The 26,084-nt window shown below is 35.5% G+C and overlaps 1 protein-coding gene across 2 annotated transcripts in view; it reads right to left on the reverse strand.

The window, feature by feature from the left end:
- The window catches only part of SHPRH (SNF2 histone linker PHD RING helicase), a 92,517-nt gene that overhangs the window by 15,109 nt on the left and 51,324 nt on the right, over nt 1–26,084 (reverse strand). For both annotated transcript variants that reach the window (XM_041744076.1, XM_041744077.1), the window contains exons 21-25: nt 25,515–25,740; nt 23,438–23,581; nt 21,865–21,966; nt 15,395–15,466; nt 11,784–11,972 (exon numbers count right to left, since the gene is read on the reverse strand). In XM_041744076.1, the coding sequence (XP_041600010.1) occupies nt 11,784–11,972; nt 15,395–15,466; nt 21,865–21,966; nt 23,438–23,581; nt 25,515–25,740 (733 nt within the window). The remainder of the gene's footprint in view (nt 1–11,783; nt 11,973–15,394; nt 15,467–21,864; nt 21,967–23,437; nt 23,582–25,514; nt 25,741–26,084) is intronic.

Here is a 26,084-nt window from a genome sequence, read left to right on the forward strand (position 1 = left end):
AGAGAGGCAAGACACAGGCAGAGGGAGAAGCAGGCTCCATGAGGGGAGCCTGACGTGGGACTCGATCCCAGGTCTCCAGGATCACACCTTGGGCTGAAGGCTGCACTAAACCGCTGAGCCACCCAGGCTGCCCTGTTGAGTTTATTTTAATAACGATTCCTAATTTGCTACTAAATGAAAAGAAAATGCTATGCACAATTAAGGATTACTGATCTAAAAAGTTACCATAGAAAGGCAGTAAGCTATAGGAGAAAAACTGAATAGAAGTTGAATAGGATCTGGTTTCTCTTTGATTTACCACATCTATCACAAGCACATTTTGGATAACTTAAAAAAATTACATAAAGTCAAAATATGCTTATTGGACAACTAAGCTAACAGAAATATAAGAATTAAAGAAGTTAAATACTTTTTTTAAAGCCCTACCTTCTCAAAACAGCACTAAGAATTGGCATTTATTCTGTTACACCTCCTTAGGCATTTTAGAAGCCTACATTAAAATGCATATGTACTCCACAAATATTTGTAAACTTGTTTTATAAAATGGTCTTTTCATTTAACATTGTATCTTAACAATCTATTCATAGAGGATCTTTATATTTATTTATTAATATACACTTAGACTCTTGCATTCTCTTTTGCTATTATAAACCATACTTTAGTGATACTTACAGCTTTGGATACAAAGCCATATGTGAAAATATTTTTGTTGGATAGGCACGTTAAAGTGGAATTGATGGCCAAAGACTCAAAAAATTTATTAATATACTTGGATCCTGGTGGATTTTGGTGGGTCAAACTGCCATCTAAAAATGCTGGAAATTTTAACTACCAATGGTTAAAAATGTCTGCTTCTTTGCACATTTGTTAAAATTTAATTTTTTGCCAGTCTGATAGGTGAAAGGAGGAACTAAATTTTCATTTAGTCTATATTTTCCTGACAGTGAACTTATATCATTAACTAGCCATTTAGAATTCTTCTGTGAATTGGAGGGTGGTACCATTTCATTATATATGGGTTGATAAACACTAATCTTTTTTTTTTTTTTAACCAAACAATTAGGAGCTACAGGAGAGGTTAATAAAGTCAGCAAACCTAGTGACTTTTGGGGGGGCGGGTGTGAAGAGTCAGAGGGAGAAGGAGAGAGGATCCCAAGTGGACTCCATGCTCAGACTAGAGCCTGATGTGGGGCTCAATTTCACAACCCTGAGCTGAAATCAAGTCAGACACTTAGCCAACTGAGCCACCCAGGTGCCCAAACCCAGTGGGCTTTTATCTTATCTTCAATCTTCAGAAACCTAGATTCCCACCACTCTATGCCCTTATTCATGGACTTCTTTTCTCTTCCTTGCTTGTGATTTTTATTTCCAAATGAAAAAGCAGGAGTCCCAAGATACTACTGAAAAGACTATGGTTGGTCTTAGAATCAATGAAAGTGAACAAAGAGATAGGGCAAACTTTCTTCTGCATTTTCCTCATCACTCAAGTCCCTTCAACATTTCAAGTAAGTTTGTATTTGATTATCCAAATCATTCATTTACTTATTCAACAAAAACGCCAAGAACTATATTAAGCACTGGATATACAAAGATCAAAAGATATACCCTCCTCCTACTCCCCAAAACATATAGTCTAATGCATGTTACAGAATATGGAGAAAAATGAAAAAGATGGTTTATACTGCTGATTTGACCTAGATGCAATTTAAATGAATGTTTTATTATACCATCTTAATGAGTACTATACATATTCTACTGCTCTTTTTTAATGTTTCTATCTCAAATGCATAAATGAAGTTTGGCTCAACTCCGTTCTTCAGAAGATTATTCAATATGGCCACATATTAAATATTCAGTTTGTCAAAAAAAAAAAAAAAAAAGGTTAAAACATGAAGGGATGGGTTATATACAGGCAAGGCTAGAGGAGATCACAGAAGGAGGCACAAAAGAGATTAGGATGAGGAACTGTGCACAGGAATCTATCCCTATGCAAGGTGTTAACAAAGTAACAAAGTATGAATATTCTCCAGAAAGGTAACCTGATAGCCTGAGTCCAACTTGGCTTATTTTTTAGCTAGATCAGTAAACATACAAAGTTAAGCTGGAATGATATGTATTTGCTAGCACGGTGCATGGGAATATACATCCCACAAAAATGCTGGATCACTTAATATATTAGATTGATAAAGCTGTATTTAATTATAAGCACCTCTGTCCTCTTGTGAAACTCTTGTTCCTTTCATTGTTTCCACCCCTTCTTTGAATCTCTGTTTTTTTCCAGATATATATCCACCAACCCTGACTTTGTGATCAATGCTTGGCTTTTCTTCATGTTTCTGAAACATCAAAGATGAAGGCTCAACTTTGGAATAAAGACAAATCATCTATACTGCCTTCCCATGACCATATCTTCACAATTTTTCTCCTTAAGGCACTAGTTCTAAGGTCACCTGGAGAACCAGGATGAGAGACGTACAAAGTGTCACCAGTCAGATCAAGTCCATACTTCTGGTGTTCCACTCATGAGATAAGCAGTGAAGAGTATTATATCATTAATGAAGAATACGGATGGGATTGTCCTTCTTTATAGCAAAGGAATCATAAAATATTCTTTATAAAAATCTTTGTTCCCTTGCCTGTAATTTAATCAACAAAAACAAACAAGGTTTCCAAGCTACATATACAGGTGGTTTTTCTACTTGGTGGAAAATTAACCGCAAAGTTAAAAGCTCTAGGCTTTTAGGTAGAAGTCAAGGCAACAAAAAATAGCAGATACCCATTAGCACCAAAGGCCAACAAAGAATATTTCTTGTGAAGTCTGGCTTAGAGGATGTCTAGCTTCATAACTAAAGATCAGAAATGTCATGCAGCCTCTTATCTACTCTAAGAGTGTTAAATGTGTTAAAAGGATGGAAAACTCACTTTTATTTCTTTGTCATATATTCAGTAGAAGAATTCTAATAATAAAACAATCAAGTAGTATTGATTTAGACTTTGATAAACGCTTCCCCTCCATAATGGGACTCAATATCTTACCAGGTTGTTCGTAGAGTAAGGTACTGCTTTTCAATCCCTGAAGTCTTATTATTGGGGCAAGAGAGAGAATAGGTAAAATCTTTGAGTATGGTGTGGAAGATATGCAGTTGTTGGCTTCACTCTATTCCCTTCATGACTATTTCCTATTGCTGAGAATCCTTGTTTAGGGAAGGCAGGAAAGGAAGGGGAACAGATATGACATCTCCCTACCATAGCAGCGAAGTGCTACTTGCATTTGATTTATATAAATAAAAATAGTGCTTTATGAGTTTTCAGTCATAGCACCAGGTATCGTTGCTTTGTATTATAGCCCTTTGTCACCAGTCTTTTTCCCTGGAGCCCTTCTATTTTCTCTTTTAGTTAATCTGTCTACTTCTCTCACTTTTTCTCTGCAGTATCAATGGATTCTCGTTATGCTTTGCTCCACTGGTAAAATTAAGAGCTAAAGTGGCTGCTGGGTCTTGAAGAACATCAGGAAAATGAGTCAAACAGTAGAGATGAGGAATGCAGTCAGTCTTATTTTTCACTGAATATTAGAGAGAATATTGTTTAGAGACTACTTTAGGTCAACATGCAGGCCGTATCTTTAGAGATTTTATGTGTATTATATATAGTCCATATATGTGAAATACATAAATACTAGTACATGTGAAATGTTTCAAATCATGGGGCTGTAAGCTACTTATCAGTTTAAAGTGAAATCAAAATGAAGTTGTTTTCTGAAATCTGCCATTCAAACTCATGCTAAAATTTCTTGAAGTACTGCAGCACAGTGAAAAAAATATTACAATGAGCATTACATGGATATTGGTGCCAGATAAAGTTGACATAGACATTAAGGAAGTTTTCTATAAAAAAGTTAGAAGGGCCATTAGACTGAGGTGCTTGTAAAGTTTTTCAAAAAGCAAAGTTTAAATCTGCAAGATTAGAATTATATTCCTTTCTAAATGACTTCAATCACTACTCTGTTCTACAGTGTATAATACTGTTCACTATTTTAGTGACTTTCTGTAGATATGGAAGACATTTATAATTAGGTAGTAAGATGTGAATGCTATATAAACATCATGTTATAAAAATGATCCTGTAACAGAAGTTAGGATGTGGAAGAGCAAAGAAAGATTGAAAGAGGAATAGATTGAAAGATGCACTAATGTCCTCTTATTTTGAAGTGAGGAGATAATAGATACTGTCTACAGCTAATACTTTAAGAAACAAAACCTATGTATATTATTGAAAGTCATATAGGTGATCTTTCTAACTAAAAATAGAAACTGATCACAGTGGCAAGGCAAATAAGGGAGAATGAAGGACAGCATTTCTTTTCATTGTGTGCCATTCCATTTTATTCTGAATTTGTTTTTCTGTGTAAATTATTGCTGCTAAAAATGTTATAATTCTTGTCTACCCTTATTTCTTACAGATGGACAAGAGGTTCAGGGGGATGGGCAGGAGGCCTGTAATTCTGGGACCTTTTTATCTTGTCACCTCCACAATACAATCAGCACTGTGTTTATGGCAAACAAACTGACTCTCTGAATTCTGACAGAGCTCTAATGCTGCGTACCTGCTGTGTCTCTTACTGCTCTAGGGTCAAATGGATGCCTAATCTGAGCTATCTATCTACCACAGATGAGGAGTTTCAGCTTTGTGAGAGGTAAGGCAATTACATCTGAAACAGAGCACAGATTTTATTTTAATCTTCCAGTTATTAGATGGATTGATTTTTGCAATCAGTAAAACATACTACAAAGGTCTTGAGATTAGAGATTTTTTTGAATATCTTATCTGACTAAAAAACATCCTGTAAAGAAGATAAATTTATACAACTTAGTCACTGCCCCACCTCAAAAAAGGACTATGTTCTCTAATCAGTAACATGATCAAATATCACATGGTGACAGATCATCGATTTTTTCTTTAGGTTTTCATGGTAGGCTTGTAATTTGCAAATAACATGAATGTTCAGTATAAAACCATTTCTGTCTTTTGTTACTTTTATTCTGGACTTTTCTTTTTGAAAGACAGCTAACTCTTTGAATGTGACTGTGCTATCCATAGTAGTTTCTGCTGAGTAAGATCAGTTAACATTGTTTTATTTCTGTTTGCACCTGTTCACCATGCTAAAAACCCATATTGGTAGTGACAGATACAATTTAGTGCAGTTATATAGCTTGTATGATTGGTCTCATGAAGTAGGAACAATTCTCAAGCTAATGCCTGGGGCAAGTCCTGGATTCTTCAAGCATTCACATGTTACTTGAATGAAGTACAATGGATGCCACATGTGCGGTGGGAAATCTTACAAGTGCACTAGGTCCTAAAAATATTATTCTGTCCCTTTAAACATTTGCATAATGATTTCAAAAGAGATAGGTTAGCAACTGTAGAAAAAAAAAAAAAGGTTAAAAATTTTATTGGCACCCAAAGGCTTTTAGGGATATTATTTAACTGCTTATCTGTTTATGTTTATCCATCCATCCACCATCATCCATCCATCTATCCAGATATCCACTACTTAACTGAGTACCTGTTATATACCAGGCATTGTTCTAGATGCTGGGGATATAGTGCATAAAACAAGTTCTCACTTCATGTACAATGTCCTTTCCATATTGTAATGGAGTTTACACCCTGCAAATATAAGTTTTTCAGAACAGTAATTTCAAAAAGATAGTTTATATATTAGAAGTATCTACTGGATGTTTGATTTTTGTAAGCCATTGCTAACTTCCATACCAGGCTCCTTAACAGTTCAGAACTATAAAGTGTTAACTTGGCCAGTGAACAGAAATTGTTTTTTATGATTATAATTATACTTAGTCATAACATTTTCTAACAAAAACTACAATTGCATTCTAAAATTACCAGTTAATGTTCATATACAAGTATCTTATGTAAAAATATTTAGATAAGTATATTTAAATATAATTGTGGATTATATTCACCAAATTATTTCAGGCTCAGTCAGAATTTTGGAATCAGTTTTTTTCCATCCAGATGTTTGATTATATTTATTTATTTATTTATTTATTTTTTTTTAAATATAACACTTTTTTATTTTTTTTTTATTTATTTATGATAGTCATACACAGAGAGAGAGAGAGAGGCAGAGGGAGAAGCAGGCTCCATGCACCGGGAGCCCGACGTGGGATTCGATCCCAGGTCTCCAAGATCGCGCCCTGGGCCAAAGGCAAGCGCCAAACCACTGCGCCACCCAGGGATCCCGATTATATTTAGAAAGTACAAGAGAGATTTAACAAGTCACCCTTGAATAAATGAACAAAAACTCAAAAAAGAAGAGAAACAGCAGGTAGCTACACATACGATTTGACACATGGTATTTCTAAAATTCTTGGGGAGTTTGAGTGTAGAAATATAGTTTTTTCTTGTCCCTTCACAAAGAGGCTGTGTTAAGACAGCTCTGTTAACAATAGTTTTATTTGTTAAAAATGCAGATTCATGGGCCAGATCCCAGGTCTAATGAGTTAAAATTTAAATGGGAATGGGGCCTGATAAAAATCTTTATTTAAGGAAGTAGGCCAGTTATTAGACACTCAAACATTTGAGAAGATGAAGCAGTAGTGCACATGTGTAGGATGGGTGGGAAGGCTGCTGTTTTCTGTGGCTATACCCACGTAGCATATTTTCTCCTGGATAGAAACTTCATATGACATAAAGAGCCGTGTCCGTCATAGGGTCAGGGTTTCCACTGACAAAAATGCTTTGTATGAAATCTATCCAAACTTAGAACACAGGGAACATGCCACGTGGGGCATATGTTCTGCCAGGAAGCCTACTTCACCATCCAAAACGCCTGGCAGTTGTCAGAACTTGCAAGGGGAATTTTGTTTACTTTGTGAAATGCCCAGTAGGTTCCAAGGGTCATTTAGGAATACTGTCACACAGACATTAGGGTAGATACAGTCTTTAACTTACATGTATCCACTAAAGGGAACATTGTCATCTCAATATTCAGTTTATCTGACCAATATTCTATGGTCCATCAATAAGATTCCTTATATTGTGAAATACCAGTAGGAAAAAAATGTCTTATATTATTAAATATTATTTTTATGTTTTCCAAATATCTTTTATCCAAGACCAGTTAGATAATTAACCACTATGTGTGATACATTGTCTCTCCTGAGAATCTTGACAGTAATACTTAAGTGAAATAAACATTTCCGATAATACAAAAACTTCAATGAAATAAATTACTTTTCATTATTGTTTAATAAAGGCCAGAGATTTGATAATCAACATAAAAGAACAAGTCCCTAGGGTTAGTAATAGTTTGAACTAATATTTATATAATTTCAAAGTAATGCTTCAATTATTCATAGAGTCACCTTTATTTTACATATGATTACTCTCTCAACTTCACAATACATGATATGACTATTCAGTAGGGTAGTTTCAGATGCAGTGAGGGTCTGAGAAAACAACAGGCAGATGCTTCAAAGAGGAGGTGGCAGACAAGACGGAAATGTGACAGACGTTAGAAAAGGGGACAGGCAGCAGAAGGCAGAAGTGGCAGGACAAACGGGGACAGTAAAGGCAGGGAGAAGCAAAAGTAAATATGGCAAGAAGAAGCAATGTGAGGATGTGAAAGATGAAACTTACAAGTATAGTGGGTACAATATTCAGTCATGTTTAATAAAAAGGAAATACAAATATACATGCATCTATGACAAAAGAAAAATTAAGTTTAGTAGACTCTGTAATCTTGTAACTTTTTATAAGATGCTTTGATTAATTCATGTATGTGCTCATCAGTATGTAGGAAAGACAGGAAGAAGTCAGAGCATAACAGTATTTGTACACTGATATTCCTGTCCCAACAGGACAGTGAGTGTAACTGTCCTGATCTCTCTCCTGTGTGTCTAGAAAAAGTGCCATTAAATGAACAGGTGTTTGGGTTTGATGGGCTCCATGACTCAGTTTCATAGAGGCTGTGCTGTTTACTGGTAGCTAGAGCAATCACTTCCTAAACCTCATGGCATGAAGCCTGACGCAGCAGTTCTTTCTCACTCGTTCCTTACGCTGTGATGAATGCTTGTATCTAAGGGTCAGCAGCCCTTCTTAGCCACGGATGCCATCAGTGGCCCTTGGGATGCCTGAGGCTAAAGGAAAAGACAGCAGAAGAGAAAGAAGGGCTGAGAAAGACTATTTTTAAGAGAAGGAGGGGGAAAGTGCAGAATTGGGGAAAAAAGGGAGAGGGAATCTGGCAGGAAAGCAGTTCTTTGGGTGGACAGGAAGATTGAGTCTGACCATCAAATGCCTCATTAGGGCTGGTCAGCGGATTGCACCACAGACCACCTTCCTCTTCACTTAGCAACTCTTGGGCATTTGATTTAAAAATACACATTTCATTTATCCAGGGGATTCCCAGAGGGAGCAGGACTACATGACTCCTTGAAGTCATGACCCTCTCATCACTTGATCACAACAGTTGTGTTATTCCCACATTGCTATGGCAGTTCCCACCCTCCCATTCTTCTCTCTCTCCCAAACTCTGGTGGTTCCCCAGGAACTAGTGCTTTATGGTTAACAAACTTTTTTACACTTTTAACCTTTGGTGGAAACATTGTGTTCTATTTTCTTGCTTTAATTAGAACCTGGCTGTCCTTTGAGCACACCACTTTCTCAGCAGGCCTCTGGATGGAGGAATTCACTCTTTCCTATTCCTTGCATTATGAGTATGGGTATCCTCTGGTCCCTCATGCAGATTTCAGATAATTATTCCTCATTTTTGTAAAAATTTCCATTCTTTTGGGCTTCATGAAACCCGGTTTTTCCCTAACTCTACCTGTTGCTGTCATCATTTACTGAACACTACCTTTCTTTTTTTTAAATTTATTTTTAATTTAATTTATTTTATTTTTTGAACACTACCTTTCATTCATGGAATAATCTTGGTGACTAACTCTATACCTCAACTCTAGATATGATACATTGTCCACTTGAACAACTCCTTCAACATTTAAGTCTTACCACTTCATCTTCTATCACATTATTTCTTCCACCTCACTTGGGTCACTTGCTTCTGCAGTCACATCTGGAATACTGAATACCTGTCCTTTCTGAAAGGATAAGAGAGCCCAGCCTCTGACAAGGACACTTACTCTTATAGCTTATTTGCTCAGTAACCCAATCTCTCCTTATTTGACTTCAGTGAGATCTCTACTTGCTCTCTCATGGCTTCATACATCATTATGCCAGTAACTCTGAATTTTCTATCTCTTGTTCCACATAGCAATACTCTGCTATACAGTTCTACTTGGATGTTTTAGAGATTTCAAACACAAATGCACTCCTCTTCCAAATACCTTCTATCAGTAACTGTACCATTATCCAACTGATTTTTCACATCAGAACCCAGAGGGTCCCCTACTAAATCTCTATCAATCCCTCCAGCATTCTATCTTACTAATCAACTTTACTTCAAGTATCTCATGACTATATCCATTTTTTTCTATCTCCACTACCCCTGACCTCATCAAAGCCACCATCACTATTGCTGTAGCCTCCTGATCTGGTCTCTCCCAAGTTTTTCTATTTTTTTCTACTCCTACTAATCTAATTGCCACACTGCACAAAAGGGACCTTTTAAAGATTCAAATCTGATCATGGTACTTCTCTGCATATAACATGTAATGCCTTTCTGTTTATATGGAAAGAAAATTCTTCAATCTTCAGTGGCCCTTCAGCATCTGGTCTCTCTGTGGTTTCCAGACTCATTTCATTCACTTGTCCTTTGTGCCTTCTACACTGGAGCCACTAAATTCCACTGTGTGACTTCTTGTCTCAGGTACTTCTATGTATTGTTTTTTGTTTGTTTCTGTCTGGCAGGCTCCTCCACACAGGACCATTTTTCTCTTCTTCCCAGCCTGGTTAATTCATTCATCCTTTAGACATCTACTTAACTGTCATTCCCTCAGAGAAGCCAGGTCTGATTTTCTTTTGTAGGGCTTATCACAATTATATGTGAATTATTTGTGTATTGTCTGTGCTCCTACTCCAACTCAAATTCTGTCCCCCACCTACCCCCCCATTACCAAGCTGTAAAATCCACAAGGACAGTGATCGTATCTGTTTTATTCAGGAGTGTATGCTGTGTTTGTGAGGCCCAGCACACTGCCTGGCACACACTATGTGTCCAATAAATAGGTATGGAATGAATGAATGAATAAATGAGTGAAATTCATTCCAACTTTGGGATTCTGGTTATCTCAACACACTAGAGAGTAATATCATTGATACCTTCAGGTTTTACTCAAAAAATGGTAGGAATAAACAGCAATTACACATACTTTAATTAAACCACACTTTTGTCAGGAGGGGGAGCCCTAACTCTTGAGAGTTTCAAATTGCAGTTCATTTTCTTCAAAAAATACAATCTTTAAAAATAAAGGATTTTTAATTCTCAGGCCTATATTTCCTACTACAATCATATATTGATTTGTTCTTTGTCTAAATTTGGTTAGGGGTGGGATCCCTGGGTGGCGCAGTGCTTTGGCGCTTGCCTTTGGCCCAGGGCGCGATCCTGGAGACCCGGGATCGAATCCCACATCAGGCTCCCGGTGCATGGAGCCTGCTTCTCCCTCTGCCTATGTCTCTGCCTCTCTCTCTCTCTCTCTCTGTGACTATCATAAATAAATAAAAATTAAAAAAAAAATTTAAATTTGGTTAGGGGAATCCCTGGGTGGCACAGCGGTTTGGCGCCTGCCTTTGGCCAGGGTGCGATCCTGGAGACCCAGGATCGAATCCGACATCGGGCTCCCGGTGCATGGAGCCTGCTTCTCCCTCTGCCTGTGTCTCTGTCTCTCTGTCTCTCTCTCTCTCTCTCTGTGTGACTATCATAAATAAATAAAATAAAATAAAATAAATTTGGTTAGGAAGAAAAAAAAAGCATGTTTAAGGTAGGCAAAGAACAAAAAAGTCTTGAGAAAGTTTTTCATTACATAAATGCCCCTTAGATAGAAAGTCCAATTAGAGATCCTGTTTGGATTTCAAAAAAAATTTTTTTAAAGATTTTATTTATTTATTCATGAGAGACACAGAGAAAGAGACACAGGCAGAGGGAGAAGCAGGCTCCATGCAGGGAGCCCGATGTGGGTGGGACTTGATCCCAGGTCTCCAGGATCATGCCCTGGAGTAAACCACTGAGACACCCAGGTTGCCATGGATTTCTAGTAATTTTCTTAGAATTCTGAATGAAGCACAGGAAAAAATTAGGAAAATAAGGCCATGTTTTGGCTATACCATGAGATACCAAATCATGTCATTTAAAAGTACACTACCTCCTAAGTACATTAACTTCCTAAGCACTCTATTGTTTCCTCGAATGAGGCTGGGCTCATTCCTTTTCCCTGCTATCTAGGGCAAATGAGAGAATGAGGAAGAACCCCTCTTTAAGTAAATCTCTAATTTAACCAGAGCTCTATTTGTAGTGGACAGAAATACTATCAAAGATGATGGATGGGGAACTGAAATTCTAAGACGTTACTTTCTGCCACAGTGGACCTACGGCCAGCCACGTTTGAAAAAGCATTTTTGTGTTCCTCCCACAGACAGTATAGATGGTAAAGCTGAGGATTTCAGGCAGTGTTCTTACAGACAGAAACAGTGGTTTCTATACTTACTGTGCCAGCCTTGCTCTGATTTTGATGCTCTCACTACCAAACGCCAATTTCTCTTACACTGCTCTGACTATGTTTCCGCATGTTTTTAACCTACTTTACCTTCACAGGGATGTCTTCTTCCTGGCTGGCTTTCTCTGAGGTGAAGACATATGAGATTTCTTTGTGAGATGTGGTCTGGCGGCAGATGGCACACTTAATGGAACTTCTGTGAGACCCCACGCTGTACTGTTCAATTATAATTGAAATGCACTCATTACAGAAACAGTGTCCACAGGTCAGTACTGCCCACTGAAAAAGAAAATACACAGAACATATCTTAGGGAAATGCTATCAAAGATGCATTTTAATTTATAAATATGTTAAAAGGAGGAGAAGGGAAATCCTAATTTCACTTCCTAAATGTTTTATGACATTAACATTCTAAGGCATAAAAGCTAAGCTTATTTTAACTACTTGTACTTTGACTACTTTTGAATTACTTTAGTTCAACCAGAGTACGCTTTCATAGTCTTTAGTTCTACTTAGTCTAATTGTGAGCATTAACAGTCAGCCACCATTATTTTGTAAGAAGTTGTTGTTTTCATTTCAGGATTTAGGAAAAATGCAAATTACTCTTTTAGCATGCAACTGCAGATATAATAGAGGGACTGAGAACAACATTAATTTGGAGATAATATCCTCAATATATTCTGTATAACTCATTGAGTGGATTTACATTTGCACATGCTACAGTATTTATTGATAGAATGTAAGATGGGCTGATACCTCAGATTTATTTTAAAAGTGGTTCTGAATACATTAAAACATAAATTAATAAAAAGACATTTTCGAAAACTCTGTTTTGTTCTACTTCAAGAAAAGTACAATAGTTCTGACTCTTGGAGTATACCATGGAGACTCCCTCTTTTGGCAATGAGGGATATAGAGGAGTACTGGTTTTAGGTGAGGTGTCAGTTCTAAAAGCTATGGCATCTTATGTAAATTATTTAACTTTTTTCACCTGGTAAACAACAACAAAAACTGAAGTATTATGAGTGACTAGATTCCTAAGCACTAAGCTGTGTTTTTCTAGATCTGGGCATGTATGAACATGCATGGAAAGAAGCTAATTAGCTGGGCCCACACGAGATACTTTGCAGGATAAACTAAAAAGCCCCTCAGAAGGGAACTCACACTAAGGGAAGAGAAGAATAAGGTATATGAACTGGATTTGAAAACAGTTTTTGAGAAGGGGGAGGGGCTGTTTAGGGTTCATGCTGCTGTCTAGCTGCACATCTGCTCTCAAGGACTTGTGGCAGTCCTTGGGAGTAAAATTAAAGAGCTGTTTCACTAGCAAATTTTTTTTTTTTTAAGATTTATCTATTTATTTGAGAGAGACAGAGAGCATATGTGTACACACGCAGAGGGGAGTGGCAGACGGAGAGGGAGAGGGGCAGAGTCCCAAGCAGATTCTGCACTAAGTTCAATTCCATGACCCCGAGATCACAACCTGAGCTGATACCAAGGGTCAGTCAGTCGCTTAACCAACTGAGCCACCAGGAGGCCCTTGCTGGCATTTTTATAAACACGGCATCATTTTTCTGTACCCTGTGTACCTTTTCTGCCAGTGAGAATGAAACAGAGGGGCACTTCCTCTATTTGAGAAAACTTTTGTGGCTCATGAGAGCTCAGAATGGAAAAGGTGAACAAGACAAGTCCATCTATACCTGCAATTCAGGAGAAATCAGACACCTGCTGTCAGGGCCTCAGAAGTGACTGGAAGCTGACTGAAGTAGCTCAAAAAGAAGACAAGTGGCAATGTCTCTAAAGGTGTTAGTCAGTATATGAGTTATCTCTGACTGATTTCTCTAAATTAGGATGGGAAGAAGAGAACTGGGAAGCTAAAGGATCTAGAGTTCCTACAGACTGTGGTGAGGAACAGAATTAAAAAAGTAAAGTATTGTTACTCTTGTTGTAATCCAGTATGTTCTCCTAACTGAAGGAAATATGGGTCATACTATAGTATGGGAATACTAAAATTAAATGAAATAATATACATGAAAGAACTTTAAAACCTGGAAATGTTTAAGACATAAATTAAAATTTCTAATTCATCCAGTTGCATGAGATTCACTGAAACTAAAAGTAAAAAAGACAGTGCTTACCTCATGATCTTTTCCATTTTTATCACTTTTATCACATTTTTACCAGTGACTTTTCTCAGAAATCACTAGCATCTGTACATTACTATTCTGCTTGGTTTCAAAAGTAATATTGATGCATTTAAAATTCATTATCAATAAAATATCATTTAAAATCTCATGGTCTCCATAAATTGTAGAAACTAAAAGGTATTTTCTTTCTGATTACTACTGGTCAGAATGTGGAGCTCATACATTTAACTCTCTACTCTTGGTTCCATAGAAAAAAAAAAACAGCTAAGAACACTTTTACAGACTTCAAATTTTGAGGAGCAATTAATATTCTGATATTGTATATACTGACTTATACAAAGTAGAGATTCAAAATCAAAATCAGGGATCCCTGGGTGGCGCAGTGGTTTGGCGCCTACCTTTGGCCCAGGGCGGGATCCTGGAGACCCGGGATCGAGTCCCACATCGGGCTCCAGGTACATGGAGCCTGCTTCTCCCTCTGCCTATGTATCTGCCTCTCTCTCATTCTGAGACTATCATAAAAAAAAAATAAATAAATAAAATAAAAATCACAGTTGGTAGGATAAAAGAATCTCTTTGAGGAGAATATGGTGCCAAAGTTTATAGAAATTTGTACACTGGGGCACCTGGGTGGCTCAGTTAAGTGTCTGCCTTCAGCTCAGGTCATGATCCCAGGGTCCTGGGATCAAGTTCCACATTGGGCTCCCTGCTGGGTGGTAGCCCTCTTCTCACCTTGCCCCTGCTTGTGTGCATGCTCTCTTTATGCTCTCCCTCTCTCATAAATAAATAAAATCTTAAACAACAAAAAAAAGAAGTTTGTATGCCAATATTCAAAAAGAAGTATTTATTCTTTATTATAATGGCCTTGTAAAAATAACAACTAAATTCCCCTAGGACAGATATTATTTGTATGTTAAAGCCTGATACTATTAAATATTAATAATTCCAAGTAAAAGCTATGTTGCCATACCTTTGTAATACCTTAAATAAATCAATGTATGCTCTATTATATTTTCGTATAATTACTAATAAACAGGTTTATGTATTTAGACTTGATCTTGTGACTAGAAACAATATGCAAAACTATGCACCTTTAATGAAAAATATGGGGTTATTCTAGAAATATGTTTTCACCTATTACTTTTTTTTTTTTCACCTATTACTTAAGGAGGGACACTGCTCAAACATATGTGGTACTCAGCTTGTCATTTAACCTTTGGCCCTATTTTTAAGACAGAGGTAATTTTTGCCTTGTATATAAAATTGTCATAAGGGACGCCTAGGTGGCTTAGCGGCTGAGCATCTGTCCTCAGCTCAGGGCATGATCCCGGGGCCTGGGATAGAGTCCTGCATCGGGCTCCTCGCAGGGAGCCTACTTCTCCCTCTGCCTATGTCTCTGCCTCTCTTTCTCTCTGTGTCTCTCATTAACAAATAAAGAAATCTTAAAAAAAAAAAAAAAAAAACTGTCATGAGAGGAAAAGTGAGCTATTGTAGGTAAATGCCTTTGAAAAGTGTAAAGCGTCTTATAAACACATATGATACTTATTATTATTTCACCTGTTTTCCCAGCTGCCGAGCACAGATTGGACAAGGTTCTGGATTAATGCCTCCTGATGTTTTATCTTGAGACTGTTCAAAAAAATAATTAAAAAAGATTAGTTGCATTTTAAAATCTGATATGCACTTTATAACTCATATATAAAAGTAAATGCTGGCAATTGCTAGTTAAATAACCTGATAATTAAGGTGATTTACTAATGTATTACTTAATATTCCTGGGATATACAAATAACATTCAAGGAACAAATAAAAAATGGAAATAACTGTCATTAGAGTTTATTAAAGTTACTATATTACTAATTTTTGTGACTAAGGCAAAATAAAAGGCAAATTATAACAGAAAAATTCTCAAAATTTTACTTTTAAGCTAGATTTTGTATATGTATTATTTAAAAAAATACAATTTGGAATTCTGAAATAAAGGCCCCTTAAATACTATAGACAATATTTATTCTGTACATCCACCGGACATGTGATCACAGACTTGGGAAGAAGCAGCATTCATTTACATTTCTCCTTACTAATATGGGTTTCTTCTCATTTTGTAATCTCATTATGGCAAAGCACATAACTAGAGAGCAGAAATATCTGATTTGAGACCTATTTTGCCTGGAAATTATATTGAAATATAACAGTTCTCTTCAAAATCTCTTTAAAACTATTTCAAAAATTTTTAGCTCAAAGTCATGGGCAGGTTTTAGTATTAACACTGAGGAAAACATAAAGAAAAGTAAATTAGACTCATTGATCATTGAAGTTTAAAGTCTGTGGTTTCATCAACCAAATATTTTTTAAAAATTGGTTTTGATTATCTTTTGACTTTTGTTAAGTAGTAAAAAAAAAAAGGTAAATTGTGCATAGATTCAGTAACTCTATAGTCTCAAAACAATTCCATTAACTAAAACATAATGATTTTTTCTAAATTGAATTTTTTCTTCTATTACTGATTTCTGTTTCAGATAAGAAACCACCTAAAATCTTAGTGGCTCAAACAAACATGAGTTTCTCGTGATTCTACAGGTCACCTAAGTGATCTGGGTGTGGACTGAGTCCTGAGGAGCTGGATGGTCCATTATGGCCTCATGTCGTTGTCTAGCAGCTGGGAGACTAGCTGGTCTGAAGAAAGGGCTAAGCTGAGATTTCTGCTCCTGAAGAAAGGTAATCTGGGCTGCTTCACAAAGACTCAAAGTTCCAAAGAGCAATAAGATTGTGAAAACTCCAACGTACATGTACTTTTCACATCTCTGTGCTTATGTCACAGGCCAAAACCAGGTCATATGATAAAACCTAGTCAGTATGGGAGATCATCCATGGGGATGCATACAATATGGGGCATTAGGCAGCATTTTTGTAAGCTATTTTTCATAATTTACAACATCTCTTTTTAAAAAAAGAATTACTATTTTTCCATAAAGGGCCTAGTTGTAAATACTACAGGCTTTGTGGCCATATGGTTTCTGTTGCAACTACTCAACTCCGCCATTGTAGCATGAAGGCAGCCATAAACAATATGTAAGGAAATGAGTCCAACAAAACTTCACTATAAATACAAAACAGGTAGTGAGCTGGATTTGGCCCATGTATAGTACTTTGCAGATCGCTGATTTAAAGTTATAAATTTCTTCTAAGTGCATCTTACCTGCACATTGTCATTTGTTCAGTTCAGGACATTTTCTAATTGTGATTAACTCACAAGTTATTTAGGAGTGTGTTGATTTCTGAATATTTGGAGATTCATCTGGCTATCTTTCCATATTCATTCCTAGTTTAATTCCTCTTTTGTCATGAAACATAATCTTGTAGAATTTCAATCCTTTAAAAATTTTAAGAGTTGCTCTTTGAATCAGCACAAGGTCTATTTTCGTAAATGTTCCATGTACCGTTAAGAAAAGTATATTTTGGGATGCCTGGGTGGCTCAGCAGTTGAGTGTCTTAGGGCGTGATCCCAGGATCTGGGATTGAGTCCCACATAAGGCTCCTTTTGGGGAGCCTGCTTCTCCCTCTGTCTTTGTCTCTGTGTCTCTCGTGAGTAAATAAATAAAATCTTTAAAAAAAAGAGTGCATTTTGTAGCTGCTTTGTCGATTAGGTCATGGTTGTTTAGTGTTCAAATGTTAGCTATCTTTACTGATTTTTTCTATCCATTTGGCTGACATAGGAAAGAATCTTGTGATAGCTTGTATCGGCTTATTACCTTCTTCCTCTGTGTTAGGTATTTCAGTTCTGTGTTTTATATCCTATACATTGGCACTGCTGCTTTGCACAATCAGTATTTTCTATTTACCTGTATACTTAGGCTTTCTTTTGCCCTGCATTCCTCCTTCCTGAACGTCCATCTTTCAATCTGGGATAATTTCCCTTTGATTCAAAGAACCTCCTTTAATATTTGTTATAGAGTGAATCTATTGGGAAGGAATTCTTTAAGTTTTTGTTTATCTAAAAACATCTTAATTTCATTTTTCAAAACAGCATTCTAAAGATGCTGTTCCACTGCTACCTGGTTGCACAGCATAAAACCACTGAAACCTGGTAACAGTGGAATGTCATCTTTAAAATGCTAAAAGCAAACAGTTTCTCTGTGTAGTCAACAAGGAGAAGGTAGAGTCACCAGTTTTATGGTGCTCCTTTGAAAGTATTATGTCTTTTTTGTCCCAATTCTAATTGCTTAAAACTTTTTTTCATGATTTTTGGTTTCTCACAGTTTGATTATGATATTTGTAGGTGTTTTTTAAAAAAATATTTTTATTTTGTTTGGATTGAGATTGTTGAATCTTTAAGGCATTATTTTATTGTCTTTCATCAGTTTGGGGAAACTCTCAGCCATTATCTATTCAGGTTGCTCTGTTCTTGTTTTCCTGGAACTTCAATGACATGTATGCCAATCATATGGCTGTGTCCCACATCTTTTTCACTATATCCTGTTCTTTATTTTTATTTATATTTTTTCAAACTCAATATTTTTGGTTGAATTACCTGAATTCCCTACTTCTGGGTCTAGTCACCATCCAATGAGTTTTTAATTTCAGATATTGGATTTTGCCTTTCCAAAATGTCCATCTGATTCTACTGTATATACATTCTAGTTCGTTTTATCTATGCTGTCCAGAATTTCCCCTTTCATGTATAAATCATAATTTAAGTCCTTTCCTGCTATGTCCACAATCGGGATTATGTGTAGATCTGCTTTGATTGTCCGTCTTTCCTCTTTTAATTACTGGTCACATTTTCCTGCCTTTCATGTTTCTTGTAATTTCCTATTGTACGCCTCACTTCCTAGTTTATTTATATAACAAACTGCACGGACAAAATTAAATGTTATTTTTCCCCACAGAGGATTGCCCCTACCTCAGTAGGCAGTTAGGTTGATGCGTTTGTGGCTGATTATCTCAATTCAGTAAAAAACTGAGCTAGTTTTGGGGATGGGCTGTAAGGTATGTTCAAAATCAAGCCACCACGTTTTAAATGTCTCAAGGATAAGACCTGTTATGTGTTTATTGTTGGTCCCTTGCTCCCTTGGGGAGGAACTATTTCCTAAGTGCTGTGAAACTGAGATTTCACTGTATTTCTAGTTCAGGCCCAGCTGTCATGTAACCCTTATCATTCAGCAAATGAGTGAAGTTTGTTGTGTATCTGAAGCTCCTCAAAGTTCCAAAGTGTAACACTAACTCACCTGGCCACCAAAAGTTCTGATTTCTCTTTCTCCTATTTGAGTCCCTCTGCAACACTGACCTTAATCTCAGCCTGTATCCAGATACTGCAAATGTTTTCAGGCAAGACAATAGCCAGCAATCTCAGCTCACCTAGAAAGAGCTCTTCCTTCCCTGGAATGTCATTTCACCTCAACCTTTTTGCTTCCACAAGTCTCCACTGTCTTTAAAAATAAGATGTTAATAAGGTAATGGCCAGACATCACTGCTATTCTCATATGAGAAGTAGCAGTCCCCAAAGATCTTGTGTGGTTGCTTAGTATTCAGAAAATTTCTTCTGAAGAACCCATTTTTTTAATTGAGATCTAACTGACACATCACAGATTAATTTCAGGTATATAACACAGTGATTCAATATTTATTTATTGGAGATCTCCCTTATGCTTTGAAATTTTACTAGAAATTTACCAGTTTTTTGTTACTTGATCAACAATATAAAATGTTCACCTTTAAATTTCCTCAGAACTCTTGAATGTATGCCATTCTGCTTTAAATAATTAATTTATATTTTATTTCCCAAGTTGGTTGAATCACTAACAACTTATTAAATCACAATTTGATTAGTGTCTATGATCTGTCAACATCAAATTACATTAAGTTGCTTGAGGCTAAGGACCAAGTCTGTCTCAAACTCCTATTATAATACCTATACATCATAGGCGCTTACTTTTGTATCTGGTGATTGCCAGAAAATAGAAAAATTTGCTTAGTTTATTATTTTTTATTTAATTAAACATAGTCACATAAAATTGGGATTATACTCCATTTATAATTTTATTTTATTTTTTCTCTCAACTTTCTAACATGAGCATTCTTATCTCATTTATTTTCTGAAAACGCCATTTACAATATTTATATCATAACCTCATTGACTTTATATGTAAATAATCCATGACTTTATATGGAAATACAGTACTTTTCGTTGGACATTTGGTCTTCTAGTTTTTACTATTATAAATAACACTGCAATAACTATCTTTACGTTTAATTCACTTCCCAAATTTCTGTATCTTTAGAGTATTCAGGAAAAGTTCTAAGAACTACTGTGTTAAAGGATATGAATTCTCTAAAATTGTTAATACATGTTAAGTATTTTGAAGAAAGGGCTATATAAATTTATATTTCCATTGGTAATACACAAAATATCCCTTCACTGTCCTTTTACCACTGTGGAGTGTTGTTTTAAAAATCTCTGCCTACTTGTTGGCAGGAAATGGTAATTTGATTTTTCCTTCATAATGTTTTTTCTTATATTATTAACTGAATTGGATTTTCAAGGCAGAGTATATCCTTAGAATTTTTATTTTTTTAAAAACGATTCAACAAATACAGGATGGATATCAATTTATATCCTATAACAATTAATTATCTCTTAGTTTTGACTTTCACATTTAAAGTATAGAAAACTAATATTCAAAACTCACATTCAAGAACATCAAGAAATTTTTCCAAATGTTATTTCTCTAATGCTAGCACTTTGTGTGAAACTGACTTTTAAAAGTTTGCCCCATCTAGGGTACCTGGGTGGCTCAGTCAGTTAAGTGTCCTATTATTGATTTTGGCTCAGGTCACCACTTCAGGGCTGTGAGGTGGCAGGGCTCTGTGCTCAGTTTGGAGTTGGCTTGAGATTCTCTCTCCCCCTCTTCTCCCACACTCACTCATGCTCTCTCTCTCTCAAATAAATCTTTTTTTTTTTTTTCCTCTCAAATAAATCTTAAAAAATTTTTCCCCCAATCATTTTCTCCTGCCAGGATAATACTAGCAGTCATCATAGTAATATCAGCAACAATACGATAATATTAATAGTAAAGACCTAGAAAGTGCTTAATAAATGAGGAACTGCTCTAGCATTTCATGTATATTAATTTCATACAGTCCTGAAGAGAGTCCTACAACAGAATCTTGTTATTCTCATTTTACAGATGAGGCAAACAGAGGTAAATAACTTGAATAAAAGTCTCATATGTAGAAAATACTGGTGTTAAGATCCAAACCTGAACTGGGTCCCAAAATCTTCTTCTTAACTACCATGTTATTTTACTTACATGAATGTCCAACTTTTCATTTTATCCGCACTAGGATTTATTGATTCACTTTACTGTATTTTGTATGAGTGTTCTTTCTTTCTTTTTTTTTTTTGTATGAGTTTTCAGTACCAACTCTAGTCTACTGCCTTCCTTCATTTATCCTATCCAAAAAATCTATCTTTCTGATAAGGTACTGCCAACAGCCATTTATCCCTGCAATAAAATTAAACTATTCATCAATGTCCAATATATACATTGCTCACAACTCAGAAAATGTGTTTTAAATTACATTAAATAATTAATCATTACATCTTCTGATTTAGTAGCCTTCCAAATATTTAATAGCTCCAAATAACAAATTGAAAAAAAATTTATGTACGCATTAATGTTGCACATATATGTATATACAGATTATGCAATGCAACCTTTGCCCAGAGGTATATTGTAATACTTTCACTATTCAAGGTTCTGAACAACAGTCTGTTTACATTGTTCTATACTCTAGACTGCACATCCTTTATATAATCTGTGTAACTTATATTTTCTATAGGTTCACCTGTTGTGATTTGTGTAGCTACTATAGACATAACTAGTATTCTAATATAATTAATACAAACAAAAGATTAAAGAAAACCCTGTACCATTAATTATGGGACTAAGAGATTAAATGGAAGGAGTCACTAAAGTTTATTGATATACAGCATGGGAAAAAGTAGCATCTTTTAAACACAATACCTTCTCCAAGTTAGTTAGGTAAAGAAGCTGCCCAAGTTTTTTCTGAAGCTGTGAAGTAGCAACGGCTTTATCATTTAGTAGTTTTATACGATTTTGTTCTACCTAAAAAACAAAACAAAACAACTCTTTATTCTCTCTTATAAAATGGTAAAATTATAATAAACAGGTACAATTCTTCCTCAGTAATTTGTGTCCTATTTTAAGAAAACCCACTGACATGTGAAAACTCAAATTTGCCAATGGATACTAGATATTTTAAAAGGAAATACACACAGAGAGCTCTATAGAAGACAAAATTCAATACAAAATTCTTTTAAATAGGAAATTTCCCTATATACTTTAAGTTGGATAAAAATCTATCCAAATTCTATTTGTTATTATTTTTCAGTAATATATCCATGGGATGAAGAAAAGCTAAATGATCTGCTGCTTTGGTAAGAGTTATTTTATGAAACCTAGGGAAGACTCTTCCTGTACATGCATACTCACACCCACATCCATACCCATATCTCTTTTGCCCAGTAGAAAATAGTAGAATGAAGATTATAAAAATAAACTTGATTACACACAAAAAAATTACTGACAATTCATATTTTAAAAGTTGAGATAGTGTAAAATGAGTATTTAAAAATATTTCTAAGGCAATTTCTAAGCTTTATTGAAAGAAAAAGATTTAGGGCAGCCTCGGTGGCACAGCGGTTTAGCGCCACCTGCAGCCTGGGGTGTGATCCTGGAGACCTGGGATCGAGTCCCACATTGGGCTTCCTGTAGGGGGCCTGCTTCTCCCTCTGCCTGTGTCTCTGCCTCTCTCTCTGTCTCTATGAATAAATAAACAAAATCTTAAAAAAAAAAAAAAAAAAAGAAAAAGAATTAAAAGATAAAACAGGGGTGCCTGGGTGGTTCAGTTGATTAAGCATCTGGCTTTGATCTCAGCTCAAGTCTTGATCTGGGGGTCATGAGTTCAAGCCCCTGCATTGGGATCCATGCTGGCCATGGAGCCTACTTAAAACAAAACAACAACAACAACAACAACAACAAAAATACACAAGGAATAAATTTATAAAGAGAATTATATTTTAATATGGGAGGAAAAGGTTGGCAGAGTCATTTTTTAATCCTGGGATACAAAGAGGATTTATTAGAAGATAAGTTGTTAATATTTGCTTATAAGTAGCAAAGGAAAAATGCAAAAGAAAAGCAATGCAAAAGAAAATGCAAAAGAAAAGAAATGCAAAAGAAAACTTTTCTGAAAAAAACTAAGGTAAGAAGGACATATGCCTAAAACTGACTAAGACCACCTTTAGATTTTGGCATACAGAAGGTACTCAGAAACACATGAATATGCAATCTGAAGAGAAACAAACAAAACTAAATAGTGAATTCTATGCATGTGTTAGACATTGTTCATCCTTGTCCATTCTGATTTATAAAGCCAAACACTTTTATATGGCTAAAACTAAGAGCAGAGACTAAATACATTCTTATGGAAGAGATGACTGTCTTAACTCTTCTATGGACCTTGGATTTTTGTGACACCTATTGGCTGTGTTTGTGTGATTTATTTGCAAATTACCTCATGTGGTTCAATGATATGAAGAACGGGTGGGTTGGGCTTTGGCTCCCTAGGATGACGTACTCTTAGTCGTTCTGTAGCCATTGCAAGTTCATCAATAGCAGACACGCGATTCCTCAGAGCCATCCAATATTCATGAAGCAACTGGAAAACAGAAAACACAAAGGATGGTAAGCAGAATTAAAATTGGTTAAGACCACCAAAATGTGCCATGATTCAAAGTCTTCAGTGAGCTCTAAGATATATTTTTTTTCATTAAGTGTCTATGATACAAGCAATTTTGGGGCCACTTTTTAGGATGAGGACATATGACTGAATAACCTCTATAGGCCCCTGTAGAATATTGTGCCTTTAGACTTTTAGGAACAGAATACCCAAAGATATTTTGGTGAGACCAAAGATCTTTACAGGTCAACACTAGCCTGGTGGAATCTCTGCTTTCTTAAGAAATATTTTTTATTATAAAATATTTCACATTTTCAAAATAATATGTACATATGGTAATGAGAATACTAAAATAAACAACTGAGTACTTAACATCCAATTTAAGAAAGAGAACACTATAAATGCCTTGGAAAATCTGTTCCTGCTCAACTGCATCCCTCTTTCCTTGCACATTCTTCCTTCAACTCCTACAATGGACTAACCACTATTCTGAATTAGACATTCTGTACTTTTCATTGGAGTTATACTAATCTACACATTCTTAATAATTAGATTATACAAGTTTCTGAAATTTATAGAAATGTTATCAGTCGGTATAAAATTTTTGATATGCTTTCTTCACTAACACTATACTTTGAGGTAGACCCTGACTAATATGTCTAATATTAGCTTATTAATTTGCATTGCTGTACAAGAGTTCAGTCTGCAACGTTATAGAGAAAAAATTCAAAGATCTGAGAAAACTGCATAATAGGCAATCCTCTGAAACATAGTCTGTCATCAAAATAAGCCCAGAGGAAAAATGCAGGGCCAACTGGACACTGTATATAGCACTGTCTTCTTCTAACTGCTTGTTGTAATTAACGTGCGTTTGCATTTAGAATAATAATGTGAGAAGAAAAATAATTATTATGAATGACTTTAACTATAAAATTATTATTCCTCAGTTTATCAAACATATGAAATGATGTTACAGATAGCATATCTTCTCCTCCTGGATAGAAATTTTTATCTTTTGCTTTAAAAGTCAAGAACTTCAGATTTTAAAAAAGGATATAAATGGAATTATAGTATTATAAATAAAAGTTTTTTCATTTCCTCACCCATCTCACCTGCAAAACAGGATGATGGATAACAACTCCAAATATAAAGAATAATTTAAAATTAATGAATTTTGGAATCTCATTCAAGTACAAAGTTGTGGTATATAAAATTATCAAAATATAAAGGGTCACTTTCTACTTTATTAACTGCAATGGTTTCCAGCCTTGTAAGCTGAGAAATATTTACTATGTTCTCCAATCTTCAAGATTATTGATGTTTAAAAAAAAAGGATTATTGATGTTTGAGGACGCCTAGGTGGCTCAGTGGTTGAACGTCTGTTTCAGCTCAGGGCGTGATCCCAGAATCTGGGATGAGTCCCACATCGGGCCCCCTATAGGGAGCCTGCTTCTCCCTCTGCCTATGTCTCTCCCTCTCTCTGTGTCTCTCATGAATAAATAAATAAATCTTAAAAAAATAATTGACGTTTGGTTGTTATTCACAGAGCAAAAGCAAAACAAAACACAATGAAAACAAATAAAACTCCAATTTCACAGACCTGCAGTGTAAGATCAAGCTAAGAATAGAATGAAACACTTTTACAGCTAAATAAAAGGCTTCATATCAATTTCATTTTAATAATGACTTTCTTTTAGTAATTTAATATATGGGAAGTTCCTTATTTATTCAGTATTATTGTATTTATTATTCTTCATTACAATCATTACATTTTAGGGAAACAAATTAGGATACTTCAAGTCTGTAAAACAGATTTTTAAAAACTCTTTGAAAAAAAGCAAAGTCAAGTAGTAATTAGAATTAATATAAAGAAGAAAAAATTTCAATATTGGAAAAAATAGAAATACTGTACCTTATATTCCTTTTTCCATGCTTCAAAAAGGTCCATTGAAGTACTTCCTTCATCAATGAATTCAACATCAAATCTATGTGATTTTGCAAATGAGAGCAATGCTTTCAGAGACCGCTCTGTTTCACTTATTGCCCACAGACCCCGGCTTGTGGTGGGTATTCGATCATCCACCAATCCTTCTTCATCCTCTATCATCTCCTCAAATATTGCAGTCTGGCCTTTGACTCTGAAAACATAGGAGAACAAAACAATAGTAATTACTGTCAGTGGGTTAACAAGCATTATAAAAATCCTACTGGCAGAGGCAAGAGAGAAGCAAGGTCAATAACTTTTCATCAACAACTTTCAGTTGTTCAGTTTCAGTTGTTTTCATGTCTACAAGATCATGCTTACAAGTCTTTAGAAAACTACAGCAATTCTATAAATGCTGAAGGCATCATAAATTTGTCCAGTATCTTGACAGCAATGTGACATGATAAAAAATGGCCATAAATTTTCATGCTAAAATCTAGCTCTGAGAATTATCATAATACAAAACACAAACTACCATCACTACTACCAACCATGCAA

Source organism: Vulpes lagopus, chromosome 2, assembly GCF_018345385.1.
Source record: "Vulpes lagopus strain Blue_001 chromosome 2, ASM1834538v1, whole genome shotgun sequence".
NCBI lineage: Eukaryota > Metazoa > Chordata > Mammalia > Carnivora > Canidae > Vulpes > Vulpes lagopus.